The sequence below is a fragment of the Cyrtonyx montezumae genome, unplaced genomic scaffold, assembly GCF_038088225.1.
Source record: "Cyrtonyx montezumae isolate F1298 unplaced genomic scaffold, pur_monq_1.0 scaffold_30, whole genome shotgun sequence".
In the NCBI taxonomy this organism is placed as follows: domain Eukaryota; kingdom Metazoa; phylum Chordata; class Aves; order Galliformes; family Odontophoridae; genus Cyrtonyx; species Cyrtonyx montezumae.
This window is the reverse complement of record NW_027072035.1, coordinates 10735058-10752940: the sequence shown is the minus strand read 5'-3', so window position 1 is coordinate 10752940 and position 17883 is coordinate 10735058. Positions and strand designations below refer to the sequence as shown.

Below are 17883 nucleotides of genomic sequence, written 5' to 3'. Positions count from 1 at the left end.
AGTCATGTGCTTTGCGATAGCTAGCAGTACATTCAAGCTGGTGAAGATTTATATGCTTACAGAAAAAGTACTTTTTTCTGAACACACGGAGATTAAAAAGTTTCATGCACTCCAGCATATATAAGACACCCTAAAGTTAATTAGTGATGCACAACTTGTGGTTCTTGGCAAGGTAAACTATTTTTCTTGCTGTGTAACTGCATTCTGCAACAAGTGTTAGGTGAATTGTTTGGTCACTCAAGGTGATCTGTGCCAGTGGTAGTTAATGCATACTTGCTCTGGGGTGCTAGTAGTTCACCTGCACAGTGGGGACTTGTTTCTGGGTATTCAGTGGCAGGATTGGTGCCATTTTAATCAGAGCTACAACTATCTGGTGATATCAGTTTCCACAGGACCACTAAACCCTTTGCCTTGTCCCCAGCACCCTACTGTACAATGTGACAAGCAGTAGCTGGTGACTTAGGCAAACGCTTTTAGTTTTGGCCAATTACAGCAGCTGCTGGGGCTGCCTGATGCACTGTTCTTGACCTACTGAAGAGCCCTATGGGAAGGAAAGTGGCTTATATATAGTTAGTGATTTATAATTTATTCTATAACACTTTCAGAGCACTGTTGGTAGGGAAGATACACAATAAATGTAGTAAAACAACATCAAGTTTGTGCAGAATCAGCACATCATTACCCATTAAGAAGACAGTGAGGAAGACTGCAATTGTCTGTGCTTCTGAATGTGCATCTCTCCTTCAAGGACAGGTACAAATGCTTTCAGCTTTGCTGCATTACATGACCCTACTGGCTTCTTTAGCTACCATGGACTAGAAAAATGGGGCATGAAGAAAGCCCATGTCAGAGTATCGTCTATCTTAAGTGAAAGGTTTATTTCACTGACAATTTGAGATGACCTTACACTAGACGGGTGTTCTAGATCCAAGATAACATTGTAAATGCCATAGGAAGTGATCAGCTGTGTACTTTTTATTTCTTCAGACAAGTGTGGTCACCTGCCTGAAACATGGCAAAAACTAAAAGTGCTGTTGACAACAAACTTGTTTACCAAGGAAAAGTGGGACATTCAGAGCAACAGTACTTATTCCCTCAACAGTTCTGTTTCAAAAATAGCCACTGGCACCATAAATTAAGAAGTACAATTAGCATGACAAAGAGGACCCATCCAACCCAACCCTGGGGCATCACCACCTACAACTCAGTTCTGAAATCAGCATTGTTCTAGTGCTCTTCTGCAATCAACCACTTCGGGTGCTGGCTTTGTTGCTGCTCTGTCACACACCGGAGAAGTATGAAAAAATTACTACCCTAAGGAAAGAAGAAAATGGCAGCAACAGCAGGACGGAATAGAAATTACCTTCAGCATGCTTTAGGAGATTCCCGGGTATATTTGTCAGTAAGTAAAACAGAAATGTCAGCAACGAAATCAGAGGTGTAATGAACACAAACAGCTCCAGATTCAGTTGAAATCACTGGTAAACAACGCTGTATTCTGAACGCAAACTCTCACACCTGTAAGCCTAAGCCACTACTAGATAAAACCAATCCTCTAAAAATATTTTGTTGGAACTGGATATTGTAGGACTAAATGAGGGAAGTTAGTTATTATAATTCTACATATAATAAAACTCGAGCTGCAGCTGAACTTGTGAAGCAACAGTGATGGACAACAGTGAAGTCCAATTCACTGGAGAGAGCTGAGCTTGAAAAAAAGCACAGTACAAGAGTAACAGCAACAGGCCTACAATGTCAATGCTTGGCCAAACTGAAAACAAATGTAAACACGGAAATTGTTTTATGTACTCAGTCAAGAAAAAACAAAATCCATCTGAAATGGGAACTAGGGCAGTCTCCCATCTCTGCTCTGTCAAGAAATCAACCCAATCCCCATGCTCCCCTTAACACAGTAGGCCAACATCTCTCAATTAATTAATTCACATGATAATGCACTAACACGATGTGGCTTAAACAAAAGAACAGTACAAGTAACAAAAGTTATTCAGTAAAGCTGTATGAAACCCTCATTCACATTCTGTCTGTGGCTGTATTATCCATACACCTACATATTTATAGATTTGTGCATATGAATTCAATATTAAACAGGTACACTTCTACTAAGGAAGTACCTTTTTATTTTTTTTTTGTTAAAAGTATTAAAAGATTTCATTCTACTTCAATGACAGAAGAAAGATGCACTAAAATCTCTACAGGTGACAAAGATGGCCTAGCTTCTTACGGAAAATCTTGGCTATAATGTACTGACAAGAAAACCCAACTTTCACAAAATGGTTACAAACAAACACCATGCAATGTAAATATCAGGAGTTGGCTTGTAATCTCTGAACCAACCTTGGCACTGACTCTTTATCCGGCATGGCAAAACTTACTTACAGCCTTTAGTCTTCTTACAGACTCACGAAATAAGCCACCCTCTGAAGAGATGCAAGTCGAGTATTTTAAAAGCTGTTTCACTCCCTCCCCAGATCAGAAGTATCTTTCCTGCCTTACCTGCACTGTTAGTTAACAGTACTGCTCCTCTGGAGCACAAAGCAAACACTCCTATCAGCTTCCTGAACTGCAGCCATCTGCTTAGATGGCTTAACCATCCAAATGTGTCTTCAGTACAGTTGTAAAAACTCAGATTACCTCCAACCTGCCCAAGTTAAAACCTGTCAATGTGAAGTATTTTCCTATGTGACACTGTCATCCATAGGACATAAAATTGAAGAGAACCTGTGTGAGTACGGACATACATAATGACACAGACAATGTACATAATTATAGCGTGATAATTCAGGCACTGCCATTTTACATTATTAAACAGTCCTTAGTTAATGCTTAGATTATCCCCATAACTCCTGGCTGGACAGCTGAGATCTGAGTGATGGTACAGAACTGTGCCTGTATTGGTAAGTCAGACCTCAGCACTGAGGCAACCTAAGAGCCAGCCTCCACAATGAAGAAATTTGTGATGGCACTAAGATCTTTGAAAGAGATGCACTTAAAGTGAAGTTTCATTTGTGTGTGGTCTAGAGTTCTCTTCTTCTAGTAAAGCTATTCTCTGTTTGAGCATCCTGACTTGTGTTTCGTGTCTCTCCACCATGGCCATCATTTGTGATTCCAGTTTCTTCAGCTTATTTTGATGCTTTTTCTTTGCTTTTTCATATGCTGCTACCAAGTTGCTGTTAGAAATACAAGGCAATACCAAGTCATTCAAAAAAGCTTGCTCACAGCAAGTGAAAATGAACAATTAAAAAAAAACAAAAACAACCTAAAACAAAACACGTTTTTCAGGTCCCTCAAAACTTTGGTCCCTCTTCCTGAAATTTACTGAGCTTTAAAACTCATTTGATCTACAGCTCATTGATCCAAGCATGAATCAGTGCTAACCTCTGCACCTTCTTGAACTAGGTCCTCAACAAGATTTGAACATGGTTCAATATATAAAGACTCGGTATACTAAATAGGAGACTTTGTATCCTGTACTAAAACATTAAACATGTAATGCTTTACGATTCTCTTGTGGACAGAGTCTGATTACAAAAATCCAACACTGAGTAAACAGTTGCATTTGAAAATTGACATGAGAGTATGACATCTTGTGCTGATTTGTCAGCTGCTAAATATCTTCTATATATCTATAACAATTTTTACATATCCACCTGGTTCAGCAGGAGAGCTTGAGGTGGGTGCCTCACCATAAGGGCTTTATCTCCTTAGCGTAACTTACTAAAGAAAATTATACTGTGAGTAGTAGGCTCCTTGCAGGAAAGGTAGCTACAAACCATATTCTCAGTTCACCCACACGTACTGAATGAGCAATAAATTTTAAGTGTGATTATCGAAGCTGGTTTGTTAAAAGGCTGAAACCAGAGAAAAAGGAGAAATTTAAACAAAATCAAACAGGTTTGGAAGTCTGATTAAATGGAGGGACTCAGGTTTTGTTTGTTTTAAATAACATTGCATTTCCTAGTAACTCAGTTACAATTAACCTGTTCCCTCCACCCCGTTTGTAGCTATGTAGTTTTCAGCATCTTAGCTGGGAGGTTTTATCCTCCTCCATGTCTACCCTTCAGGATTCAGCTTGTGTGAACGCAAGGATCCAGAGATAGTCATAATGACATGGTGAGGATTACAGAGTGCATTACCAGAACAGAGCAAAACAATAAAATAAAAAATGAATAGTGCATCCATCTGTTGGGAGATCCTTTACCTGTTTGCCCGTTTCAGGTCATTAACAAATTCTGCAGACTGCTGATGTCTGATTTCACTGCTTTTTGTGAGTCTCTCCAAGGCACTCACCAGCTCCTGCACTCTAGCTTTCAGTTTCTTCTCTCTGCATCAGAAGCAAAGGAATGAGAAAACAGTTTTCAAAACAGAAATATCACCTGAGCTTGCAAAAGGATGAATAGTAATCAAACTCCTTCCTAAGTTGTGTATAACTCAGACAATGAAGGAAGTCATTCTTATGTTAGGCTTTTCCAGAAATGGACTTAACAAATTTCACTGTTTTACAAAACAGTCTCAGAGGCACAGCAAACAAAAAGGAGGAGAAACCTCTATGGTTGAGTCATGGCCTTGTATGTAGAACATCACGCTAGCAAGGAGACACAATCTATCTTTGTAAGGGCACCTGGGACAGGTAAAGGGCAGCTCCCAGCAGCCTGCAGCTGTGTGCACAAAGCCTTTCCTCTTTGCCCCCGCTGCTGGTGCAGACTCCAGGGGCCCTTCCCTGGAACAAATCCACGTGGTACAGGCAGTCCAGCGAGAAGATTTTACATTTGGGGAGAGAAAAAAGGGCAAGAATGCCACGAAGTTTGGGTAAACTGGGACAAGAGAGAGATCTTGTCATGCCAAACCTTACATGGGGAACTTTGCATGTACAGACGTGATGGGTGAAATCCACCCCAAACTGAAACGAACGCTGCCCTGTCAGAACACCAAGAAATTTTCTCTAGGGGTGCTGGACACGAGCTTATAACCCAACACGCTGTGAAAGCCCCCTGCAGGCTGCACAGCTCTGTTTGCCCGCTCACTGCATGCAGTGCCGGGGCCGGCCCGACCGCGGCAGCATCCTACAAGCAGACACAGCCTAGCCGTGTCCGTCTGCCTCAGCAACGAGCAGCTGGGAAATGTATGGGGAAATGCTCCCACGCACCGCAAACGCTGATGTTGTACTGGACAGGTTAAAGAGAGCCCTTGTGTTGTAAAGCTCCTATCACGTCCTTTCCCTGAAGTAATGTACCCTATTCTCAACTTACTCCACCTCTTCCCTCGGGTTAAAAGTTCACCACCTCCCACCCCTAACATAAATTTTACTCCTTTCCATTCTATCTGAGCTGATGGAATGCCTCAGCACACTGAACCTTTGAAATTTGTTTTCTGCAAAGAAAACAGGAACGAAACCAGCTTTACTTGCAGCTGAAGACAAATAAAAGACCCATTCCATCACTGGGTCGGACATGCTAGCCCACATGTGCAGCACTGCTGTAAGAGCCACGTCACGTGGGACTGCGTGTGGTGTGAATGAGGTGTCTGTCAGCTCCAAAGGACTCAGGCCTCAGAAGGGGCTGTGGGGAAAGCTCCGTGGCACAGTGCCCTGCACTGCAGCTAGGCGTGGAAAAACATCTGCAGAGTCTGGGGAGAGGAAAACTAAAATTCCTGTCTACGTGGTCGACACAACATTATGTAGGAGAAAAGGAATAGCTGTGAAAACACCATGTATGGTCCCAAGGGAAAGAACCCTGCAGAGCCACATCGCATGGCAGCTGAGATCCCTGACACATGTGGGGCTACAAAACCCACACGGAAAGAAATGCAGTGGGGAAGGCTTGGAGGAACTTTTTACACACACTAAAGTTTGTCTGCTAAGGTGACTATTACCTGGTAAAACCAACATCAGCTTTTGTCTGCTTTTGCACCCACGCCTTCCAACCAGTCACGCTCTGTCTGAACTCAAAGCATCAAGAGATCACTTCTGTTCAGTCTGTCCTGCAACAACTTTGTCTGCAGCCTGACAAAGATACACTGAGTGCTAAGCCCTGGGCCTCTGTGAGCTGCTCAGACAACTCCCAGATGCCAGCTCTGAGCCCCCAACCTACACAGCTAACAAAGGGTAATGTTAAAAATCTGGGTGCACCAGAAATAAATTTACACCACCAGGACACATGTATTCCCTACTGCACAGTGACAAGATACAGACAGATCTGTTGCCTCTTCCTGATGTTGAGGTCAGTGGAAGAGTGCCTACTCTTCTCTCTTAATTTCCAACACTTAGTGGCTCTGCTAAGACAGAGAACCATCCTCATTTGTCTCTTTCCAGAGTTTATTCTTTAGCCTGGAAGCAAACACAAGTGATAGTGGATTCTTAGGTGCTCTTGCATTCCTTTGAAGCATTACAGAGTCTTTATGAGACTTCCACAACCACTTCACTTTCTTGACTGCTGCTGCAAATCATCATGACCATACACTCTTAGAATTGTTTGAGTCAGAAGGGGCTCCTGAAGGTCAGCTAGTTCAACTCCTCTGGAATGAACATCCACAGCTCAATTACATTCACCCCCCACCTGAACTTGAATGTCTCCAGGGATGGGGTGTCCACCACCACTCCGGGCAACCTGTTCCAGTGCCTCACCACCCTTACTGTAGAAAGCTTTTTCCTTATATCCTGTCAAAATCTCCCCTCTTTAAGTTTGAAACCATTTTCCCATGTCCTATCACAAAAGACCCTGCCTGTCCTCTTCCCTCTCACAGCCCCCCTTTAGACAATGAAAGGCCACTCTCAGGTCTCCACAGAGCCTCCTCTTCTCCAAGCTGAACAGCCCCAGCTCTATCAGTCTGATCTTAGAGGAGAGGTGTTCCATCCACTGGATCATTTTTGAGGCCCTTCTCTGGATGTGCTCCAACAGGTCCATGTCTCTCCTGCACTGAGGACTGCACATTTGGATGCAGTACCCCAAGCAAGGTCCCACACCAGCACGGAGTACAGGGACAGGATCACCTCCTTTGCACCACAGGCTTAATCAAAAAGCATATTTCAAAACAATACTCCTAGTCATATGCAGCATCTTTTCCAGGTCACAACTGTGAAGCAGAGGTGGAGCTGCACTTCATGTGACCACATGAACATCCTGTTCAGACTATCTTACAGCTGTGGCACAGCCTTTTGCTGTCAGGGTCTGGATAGGAACCTAGTAGAGAAGTGTGCATGCCAAGCTCACACTGCTGCCCTACCCTTGGGCTGTAGTTCAGAAAAAAATGGAGCCTGAGAAAGAAATTATGTGATTATTTTGATGGAAAGAGAGCAGAAGCAAACATTTTTAGGAGAACACTACTGTTACGATCCCGCAACTCAACTGGACTGTAGAAGTCACTACAGCTTTTCTCCCACCAGTTCCTCTTCTGATTAGCTATTGTAGCTAGAATGGCAGAGAACAGCCACACCACCTCATGGGCACAAAGAAAATGAGTGTGTGTTGCCAGAAAAGGGAACAAGCTACTGATCTGAGAGTATGTTTCATTTCCAGCACAGGGACTCTATGCTGCAGGCCACTTAGAAAATCAGCCAGGGAAAGCCTTCACTACTGTTTCCAAGCTTTTTGCTCAGAATAGTGAATCTGAAGGCCTAGAGCCTATTCAGACATCTACTGAAACAGTACATCCAGCAGAATGTAGAACATGCTGGTAACAAAGACTTTTGTTTTATATCTTCAGAGTCAAAACATTCAGTGGGCAGTTGCTAAGCAGTTTTCAAGGGCTTTTTGTTTCAGATTTAGGGGATGGCTTTAATAGAAAGGCAAACTGACAGGGCTGAGCATTTTATCTGATTTCAAGGCTACCACTGCACAGAAGGTGGAACCCTGCCAGAACCATGGAGGAAATTATGTAACATAGGGTACACTTCTGAATTTACTCTCAATTTGGCCTCTGTACAACAGCACCACATTTGGCCCAGAATAATCTAATTGAGGTCTTCAGCACCCTCTATTTTCTCTCCTGTCCAGGCTTTTTAAGGCATGTTCAGGTTTATATGCAAAAAATCTTCCAGGGTAGATTTTCCTGCCCTTACTAATCTCACACAGAATTCCCCTGTCACAAACAAGAAACTGCTCCCCCTTGGCATTTGGAGAACTGATCCTTCTACTCATGGCTTGGAGTGCACCCAACGAACTCTCTTCTGGTAAAAGCGTAAGCTATAGCTCCTTTGTCCTGGTGTCAAGAGAACCTGCAGCTCTTGCCAAATCTGGAGTGAGAGAGAAACAACAAGCTCTCTCCAGATCAGGAGGTAAGCACAGGGCTGAGGAGTTGGGGAGCCACTGAGAGCTCTTAATCCCACACCTCACCACCTAAAGGAACATCTTTTTCCCCACCAGGAAGTATTGCTGTTACAAAGCACAGCCCTTTGAACTCCTGGCGCTGAGTCAGTAGAGAACTCCGAGTTCCAGTACAGCCTCTGCCCCTGAGCTCACATACAATAAACCCTGGGCAGCAGCTGGGCAGGAGGCTCTGGCGAAGAAGGGCCCCAGGGCTCCTGTGCAGTGGTGCCCACGCTGACTGGCCAGGCACTGGGGCTTGCTGAACTCCCACAAAACAGGAGACCCGTGCCTTCTACTTCCCGTGACCAGCTCCTTGCCCCTTTCCCAATACCCTGGCACTATAATTTCCTTCTGGCATCTCCAGGTCTAGCTGAACAGGGTGACATGCAATTATTTTTTCTAGGCATTAGACTCCGCTTTCCCCAGGAGGTCACAGCTGGACATCCAAAAGGAATGCAGATAAATTCTTCTTTCATCAGCAATTTAAACTAACAACTTATGTCAGTCTTGCAAGCAGAATCCCCACAGCAATTCCCAAGCACGTCTGTCTCATTGGTTTGGATTGGGCTGATGCAGAAACCAGCTAATAAGTAACAGATTTGGTTTTCTGTTGTTTTTAAGAAGCACCAAACAGCATGACTTGAATGCTAAAGTAGTGTTAGAACTGCCCTCCCAAAATGCTTCATCTTCCTGGTTCACCTCCTGGGGCACTGGTGGACCTGAGAACACCAGCACTGACTGCTACCCACACAAAACTATCCTCTTCCAACCACAAAGAAGGTGGTGAATGCCTTAAAATGGCACTGCTGTTTTGATGCTTTTCTTTTTTTTTTTTTTTTTTTTTGTCAGGCACCTTGAGTAGGTCTTAAATTTCAGAGAGCACCACAGGCATGTGTTAAATTGGCAGTCTCGAGACGATGCTGGAAACAGGCCAGTAGAAGAAAAGGCCCTGGGAAAGTTGTGGCAATTGCAATAATCTACTTGGTGGTAAGGAGAACTACTTACTCCACACGAACAGAAAGAAAATCTACAGTTATCTGTAATTCCTGTAGAAAAAATAGCTACCTAAGGCACTTCTGAGAAGCCTGGGCCCTGTATCACCGTGAGTCATTCTTTCACAAGAAACCTCTCAGCTGGGCCCTCCAAGGGAATTTCCACAGGGACACCATACCCTCTGAACCCCTCAGGCAGCCAAAGGAAACCACAGCTGAAGACTGCTGTCATGAAACAGACAGAGATCTCTGAAATCTGCAGTGACTGCAGTCCATATCAGAGTTCTATATCTTTTCCATCTTATGGACATGACAACAAGAGACCAGGAATAAGCAAATACGAAATACCTGGCAAAAAGCACCAGATAAGGCACAGATGATACTGAAAAACTCCTCAGTAGTTTCTTAATGATAAACTGTCTCCCACTCCTCCATTTATCCCAACTGGATGTTAACTCTGATGACCAAGAAGAGGATTTTTCTGATTCAACTTTTAAGTAATTATCAATCTGTATCACTAGAATATGATCCTTCAGACCTTCCTCTTTTCATTTCCAAGAACAGGCCTCACTGATGGTCAAGATGGGCCTGACCTTAACAGACCTACTAGCGGGTCCAGTTATCAAGAAAATAGGGGTGGCCCTAGAAAATATGCCAAGCTGAGATGTTGCCACATGAAGTCTGTGAAAGTTTAAAATAAAGGCTCATGTCTTGATTTAACTTTGACAGGTATAATGCTAGGACACAGTCGCTGCCAGCTTTCTGTTGAAATGGTTGCTCTCCAAAAGAAGGCTGGTGCAATGCAGGGCTGTAGTCTTCATACGGGCAGAAGGACCTAAGACTATAAAGAGCACTGCTGTGCCTCAGTAAACCAGACAGAAGCTACACAATTCTACACCCTACTTGATACACCTACTAGAGTTGAAATGGGATGTTGCAGGGCAGTGCCAGCTCAAGCAATGGCAAATAATGTCATGCATTTTGATTCATTGGCCAAACTCAGTCCTGTGAAGAGCAACGAAGATGCAGCCTCTCTTTCCATTTTGATAAAGAAGTCTGAGAACAGGCTTTAGGATTGAAAAATAAAACAAAACAAAGCAAAACTTTTTTTTGGAACATTTGCAACTTCATTTTCAGTTGACACAAATGCATCACCTGGGAATTATCAAATGCAGTGTATGGAGTTGCAGTCAGACATTCAACTCAAAAATCTGACCATGCCTCTCTACTTTTATAAGCTCAGTCTTACCAGAGGAAAACATTCTTTTGGCAGTATGTACATTTGTGAACAACTATCTTCACAGATATAGTACAGGAGAAGTAAAATTTCATTGAAAATCTCAGATGAATACCTCAAGACCTCACTAGGAATTGCAGTCACTGCCATCAAACCAGGGTTAAGCATTAGTTTCACAAAAACAGGGTCACATGTCCCACATTTCTGTGGTTTTGTTGCTCTTTTTTAATACGAAATGTAAAACATTAAAATAAGTTTTGTTACATATATACATTAACTATATTACATATTTTTTGAAGGATGCTCTGAAAGCAGTGCCTCCTGTTTTATACTGGCCCACAATGCCAGAAGCAGATGTTGGTGGTATGGCAGTAGAGGCTGAACCTTCCCAACAATATTCCATTACACACTGCTGCTGTGTAACAGATGGCAGCAGAGGGGCACTCTGACCAAATGGTATCTAAGATGGAAGTGCAAACTGAATTCCCCCATGCAGAAAAAATGGTACCCACTGACATTCACTGACACTCATGAACACTTCTGGAGACTAAACGAACAGTGGGTGTGAGTACAGTGGTGTGTTTCAGCAGTGGTGACAGTGACAGTGGATCACCTCCACTGGTGCAAATGTTTGTGAGTGTGGCATATAGGCTTTTGTTCATCACTGTCAAAAATGTATAGCAAATGATGGTGTCTATGTTGAAAAATAGCGTTTTGAGATTCTGCTCTACCAGTGTTATTGTGCCCTTTTATCAGCTGTACCTCCATGAAAACAGGAGGCATTACTTTTAGAATGAGCTTTTTGTATGTGGCCCAAGACAATTCCTATTCACTCAACATGGCCCTGGCATGCTGAGAGGTTGGACACCCATGACCTGGAGTTTCTAATTCCAGACAGACAGTATGATCGCTCTGTGTTACGCTTCTGTTAAAACAGAAGTAGTGTTTGACAGATTACCACCGTTTTGCTTCTGTGTGTGGATTTTCCAAATAGTAACATCACTGAGCAGCTTCTCCAGGTTCAGAACTCATCAAGAAGCAGAAAATAAATTGCTTCTTTGTTGTACTGCCAGATGCTACATCATCCTTTGTGTGATAGATACTGAATGAAACATGTCTAGACTGACAAAATTAATGCGACTCTACACAGCACTTAAGACATCATTGTTTTCTGCCAACCCATTATCCAGGTGAGTTTTGAAAAGTCAGTCTAGGTATAGCATGCTTTGTCCACCATGACTGTTACGATCCTTACTGTCCCAAATACCCTACTGATTATAAAGAACCCTTTAAATACATACACAAAATACAACTAAGAACAGAAAAAAAAAGAAACAGACAACATGGCATTGAGGCTCAACGCCTCATCCACCTCAACAGCTAGAGGCCTTCTACCAAGTAGAGAAGGACATGTTTCAGTCTTGCCAACTTGGCCATTTTTCACAGAATGAACAAACTCACGTTAATAAATAAATAATGAACAAATCTACTACATCAATCTTGTCACCCTGCTAAAACAAATTCCTATCTGTAAGTCTTCTTACTGCCTCCTCCATGCCATATCAAATGCACTCAGAACCCTGAATGTGCCTACTAAGTTACAAACGCATAAACTACAGAGCTCTCTTCCCCTGCTTGAACAGAGCAGAGCACTCACTTCAGGGTCTCCCTCAGAAACTGTAACGCCTGACTTTGGTGCATTCAGACCAGATCCTCTCTCATAAAACTGGCCTCTGGCAAATACTTCACAGTGTCAGTGCCAGGCCATCAAGAATACATTTTTGCTCTCTCAAGAATAAAGTATTTCCTGCCAACAAATTTGGTTTTGGATGTGTCCAATTCAAGAGAATGGTACTAAAAGTTTTCATGACATTCCATTGTTCTGTTAGGAAAGGAGGAGAAAAACAAAACTGCTAAAGATCAATAGAAAGTATTTATGCTTGCCTGGACTGGAACTTGTCTCTAAACTGGCCATCCCAGTCTGCAACATCACTAACTTGGTAAGCTAGACCTATCCTTACAACACGGAACTTGCAGGTAACTTATATTTCTGCTGGTTATGTAGTGATCATGGATAACAAAAACCATTTCTGTGAAAAGCACCTAAGATGGCTTTTAATGCTAAAACAGTGCTAAGGGAAACCTCAAGTCTTCTAGAATACTGTCATGAAACAGTAAAGGAAGAATTGCTCCTGGCTTCAATTTCTTCTGATTGGCACCACCACTGGAAACTCAGGGTGCTTCATGACACATTGTTGGATTCTAGATTGAAATAAATAACTAAATAAATCTGCATCTGCAGAGAGAAGAAGGGCTACTTCTGCAGACAAGGCTGCTGTGCTGCAAAGCTTTTTGCAGACTAAGAACATCCAAACGCTCCCAAACTACTCCAAAACTGAAAGGATGACTGCATCCTGGTGCTTTATTTGGGTTTCACTCTACTTCAATTAATTCAGAAGAACCTGACAGTTCTGCAGCAACAAATAGAATGGTAAAGCAGCAGCTGAGAGCTGCCAGAACATTTTTTTCACTGTGAAGACAGGGTGGGAAGAAGGGTAGGAAGCAAGGCTGCTGATTGTCATCACATTCCCTCTCAGACAGAAAAAAACAAAACAAAACGGATTTTTGAACCATATAAAGTTAAAAGTCTCCTAACCCTGCAGCTGCTGGCTGTCCCCTGTGCCCCTGCCTACTGACTGTGGGAACAACAGGCAGGATCAATAGCTAACTGCATTCACTAGTAACAGCCAGGGCTAAATGACTCCCAGACATCACTGCCTCTGGATTGTAGATTTGGCTTCACTTGTTTCACAGCTTCCTTCTGACCCCATCAGGAAACACAGTTATTGTACAAAGTATTTGCGGAAGCCCAGTTCTTTGCTGGTGGGAGGGTGCCAGCAGGAGGCACCAGGATCTCCTGGATCAAACACAGAGCCAGAGCAGGAGAGCACAGGCTCTAAGGAAAACAGCAAAAATTAAATCCATTTTATCTAGATTCCACTCACCTCAGGCCATTCTGTGTTGTAGCAGCACTTGTATAGAGGAGAATATACTTCAATTATTTTTTTAAGCTCTTTTGTGGATCCACAATGGTATAGTTTTCATTGTTGTAGCTGAAGCTCCATCTATCCCAGTATCCCAGTTAAGAATTACTGGTATTTTTTAGCACACCTAAGTAAGTTCCAGTATGATTTCTCCACACGCTAGACAGACTTTCTACTGATTTTCAGATAGAAGATTTCAGGATAAGAAGACTAAGAACTCAGGCAGACTAAACTGGCACTCTGAATTGGGGAAAATATATGCTGTCCACACAGTTCATTATAACTATGCTTAAGCCCTACTGGATGTAGCAATCACATTTAGTACAGCTATATTTCTATTACACAGAGAGCCTTCACTCCAGAATTTATGTACAGTTTAATGGGATTATTTTTCTTCTCCACTTCTGCCTGACAAACTGTACTTGCTAGGCTCCTGGCTAGAAATCCATGCTAATCAACTTAAGACACAGTAGATAAAGCAATTTTTTTTCCCCCTCTGTGTTGTCAGCAAACCACATATCATGACTTTACTCAGATCTCCACTAACTCAGGTCACTGGTATCTTCTCAAAATCCAAGAAGAAATAACAGGAACAGGAAAAAGCTGCAGCCTGAATGAAGACAGAAGATGGCTGCTCACTGGACTAGTATGGAATGGGAGTGATATGGGGAGGCCAGGGCCCCAAGGAATGATTATGCAAATGAGCCTGCTGATGGGTTTTTATCTCACCACATGCAAATGACAGTTTAGAGTATTTTAACCACAGAACATTGCTTGATGCATCAAGGAAACTAAGCATTTAGCTACTGCCAGATTATTTAGCCAATGGTATAAGAGGTATTGATTTTGCAGCTTAATGATCTTACATTTTTACCTAATGTCTTTCAGGTGTAATTGTCCCCAAGGCATGCTGCAAGCTCTGGTAGAAGCACTTCAGGACTGAAACACCAGAGCTGCCAGAGAGGACATTCCACCATTTAAGAGGGTGCAAACATCAGAAAAGCAAAATATAGTCTTTCCAGTCAGAATTCCTAATAGCACTCTAGGCAGCTTCAAAATACAACCACCAAGTCAGGTACTGTACATCTCTGTCTTATGAAAGTAGAAGTCCTTGAACAACCACTTGGTGAATGCATTTATCGTAGAGTTTACCACATAGCTGGTGCAGTGAAAACAGCTGCACAAACAAGCACCTAGTTAATGTGTGACTGAAAGCCCTGGATAAGACCTGGCTGTTCATAAAAGCAGTTTGTCAAGACATCAATTCTCTCCTTCTCTGGAAAGCTTATGTTTCACACAACAATGTTCTCTGTAATCGAACTGTAGCTCCACTTACATACTCAGGAGGCAAATGCAGCATCAAGTCATGAAAATCACTACAGTTCCCACCACTGTAACTCATACCCATGTTCTAACCTGCCAACGCCCATCTTAGCCAAAGATTAGAATTCAAATCCTATCATCATTACAGGTTTTCTGCATGCCCTCAAACAAATTATGTAGCTGCTTTGTGTCTCATATTCTTGTCTGAATACAGAACAAACTTCCTGACATCTCAAGCACTTCTTACGGTCAAAGTCTGATGGAATTTTAAAGAAATTTATGAGGAATTAAGCAGTGAGGTAGTTTGCTCTCAGTGCCCATGAAATCTGGCCAGCACAGGACTGAGAACGGGCAATGGAATGCTGTGCTGGGGCAGTGAGCAGCAGGAGGGAGGTGCCACCAGCAGCGGGATGCACTGGTAGCACTGCAGCCAGAAGGGCTTGTAAATAGCTCTGCATTTAGAAAGAAGGAAGGAGGTTCTGCCCCATCTGGTGCTTGCCGTGGGGCCTGGCACAACTGTGCTGCAGATCTGGCACTGCTGCAAAGGGACAGGCACACACAGGCATTTGAACTGTCATGCTGCTTGCCTAGAAATGCAAAGCAGTGCAGAGGAGGCAAGGTAGAGCAGTCAGCTGGCTGTTTGTTGCCTCTTACCCAGCCCTGCTGCAAACATTCTCACTGCAGAAGAACCCACATGGATGCTCTTTGCTCTGAGTAAGCAATGGGACTGCCAGTGGGTGATTTTTGGGAGAAAAACAAAACAGAAGAAGTTCACAATGAGCCACATCCCACAGTCCTGGAAAACTGGTAAATACAGCTTTTCACAGAAATGTGCCTAGGGTACAATCAGCTTTCTTTATCAGCTTGACTGAAAATGCAGTGTGTATATGACATCCCATGGAGTGGTTTTGCTCAATATACTTAAGTGTGTTAAGTGTGGAGTCAAAGGGTGGGGGTCAAAGGGACATTGCCAATCTCTTTTCATTGATCTGTGGGGACAGGATGAGGGGAAATGCCCACAAACCAAAGCATAGGAAGTTCTGCACCAATAGGTGAAGGAACTTCTTTAAAATGATGGTGACGGAGCAGTGGCACAGCTGCACAGAGAGGTGGTGGAGTCTCCTCCTCTGGAGATGTTCCAGACCCACCTGGACGCCTATCTGTGCAACCTGGGCTAGGGAGCTACTTTGACAGGGGGTTGGACTTGATGATCTCTGGAGGTCCCTTCCAACCCCTACAATTCAGTTACTCTGTGAAGGGGAGCTGAGCACCATGGAGTTTTGTCAAGTTAAGTACAGGAGCAATAGAGAAGGGAAGATCAGAAGAACTTTGATTCTTTTCCTTCTCACAGATGAAGTTCGTAATCAATCCTAAAAACATTTCAAGGCAAGAAAAGGCTTGGAACTAAATGTTACCTTAGGCCTACAGGACAAGTCACATTTTTTGTGAAGGAAGCTGCTTACCGCCTGAGTGCATTTGTGAGTTCAGCTGTTAGTTCACTTTCATTGTATGGTCTCAGCTCTGCTAGTGTTAATGGTGTTGCGGTGCCATCACTGCACTCCTGGAAAATGGAGCAAAATCATATTTGAAGTTACTGTCTTAATGGGGAAACTCTGACAATCTCTGTCACAACTAGTTTTGAAACAGTGGTGAAATAGACACCACAGTGTCACAAAAACACAGCAGTGCATCAATATACCAAGAAATGGACTTGCTAATTAACACCACATATATTCTTCTAAATGTTTCTTAAGCCACCAGTTCACTGATTTACACAATTCTGATAGAGCATACATAAATGCTGATGTATTACTTTTGTTTCACACTTGAATCAAGTAATCCTTATAATGCTTTGCCCAATTAAGCACAAATGCTTTACACAATTAAGTAAGGAAACAATTATGCATTATCTCAGATTTTGTTTTAAAACACACTATCGAGTTTTTTTGTGGACACAGCACTAGAAGAACAGGATTAAAATTTTTCTAGATATCAGTACTTCTTCATAATTATTAATGTCAATGCAGAAATTTATTTCTTCTATAACATACTAAGTGGGAAAAAAAGTCTTATTTCTCAAATCATTAGAGACTGATTTGCAAAATGAGCCTGTTATTACAATGCTCTAATTGTTCTAATAGAAATGGTCTCTAATTTTTCCTTGTTAGTGTTTGGGAGGACAGCGTTTTGTTCTCTCTTCCACTATTAGTTTCCAGTACGGCAACAAGCAAGACGTAACACATTCAGCCCAAAAAGCCTGTGAAGAATGGCTTTGTTGTAATACTCCTTAAAATGACAGTTATTTTTGTCCAGGCTTAACAGTAATTCTGCAAAGTGCTCAGAAGTTACAGCATGTACAGAACCACCTAACTATTAGAGAACAGAAAAAGTACATGAACATACTGACAGAAAAGCAGAATAATTAACATGCTAAAGATTACTGTAGAGAAGTGGAAAACTCAATAAATAATGTTTGTGCTGATTTTGGAACTCATTTTGACTCCTGACCTTTCCCAGTTTATCTTTGCTTCCACTGCTGGTTGAGCTGAGAGATCTCATTCTTTGCTCTTTTTGCTCTTCCACTTCAGACTTCAAGTGCTCAATATGGACAAGGTAAGCCTGTTCCTGGGCCTCTCGAGTGCTCAGTTTCAATTCCAATGCTTTCTTCTCTTTTTCCAGTAGGTAAAGTTGTGCCTTGAGCTCTGCCATCTCCTCCTGATGAAGAAACATTATCAGAATGCTGTTTCGTGGGATTATATATCAAAAAGAAGATTAAATCAAACAGGGCATTCACTCCTATTACTCAAGTGCTCTATCCATGAAGAACACTATCAGCGTCCAGAAGGCTTTTTATGATGGCACACTCTCTTTGTCAGGAGGGCAACTTGGTGTTACAAGCTTCTTTCTCAGACAAAACTAAGAAGCAATAGTTCAGATATGTATTCTATGGAATGTCCAGTTAATTT

General features: G+C 42.5%; 1 protein-coding gene across 2 annotated transcripts in view; it reads right to left on the bottom strand.

Moving 5' to 3' along the window:
• Nucleotides 1-658: 658 nt before the first annotated feature.
• The window catches only part of MCC (MCC regulator of WNT signaling pathway), a 134698-nt gene continuing 117473 nt past the window's right edge, over nucleotides 659-17883 (bottom strand). For both annotated transcript variants that reach the window (XM_065744259.1, XM_065744260.1), the window contains exons 14-17: nucleotides 17426-17632; nucleotides 16381-16478; nucleotides 4220-4342; nucleotides 659-3188 (exon numbers count right to left, since the gene is read on the bottom strand). In XM_065744259.1, the coding sequence (XP_065600331.1) occupies nucleotides 3008-3188; nucleotides 4220-4342; nucleotides 16381-16478; nucleotides 17426-17632 (609 nt within the window). In that variant the 3' untranslated portion in view covers nucleotides 659-3007. The remainder of the gene's footprint in view (nucleotides 3189-4219; nucleotides 4343-16380; nucleotides 16479-17425; nucleotides 17633-17883) is intronic.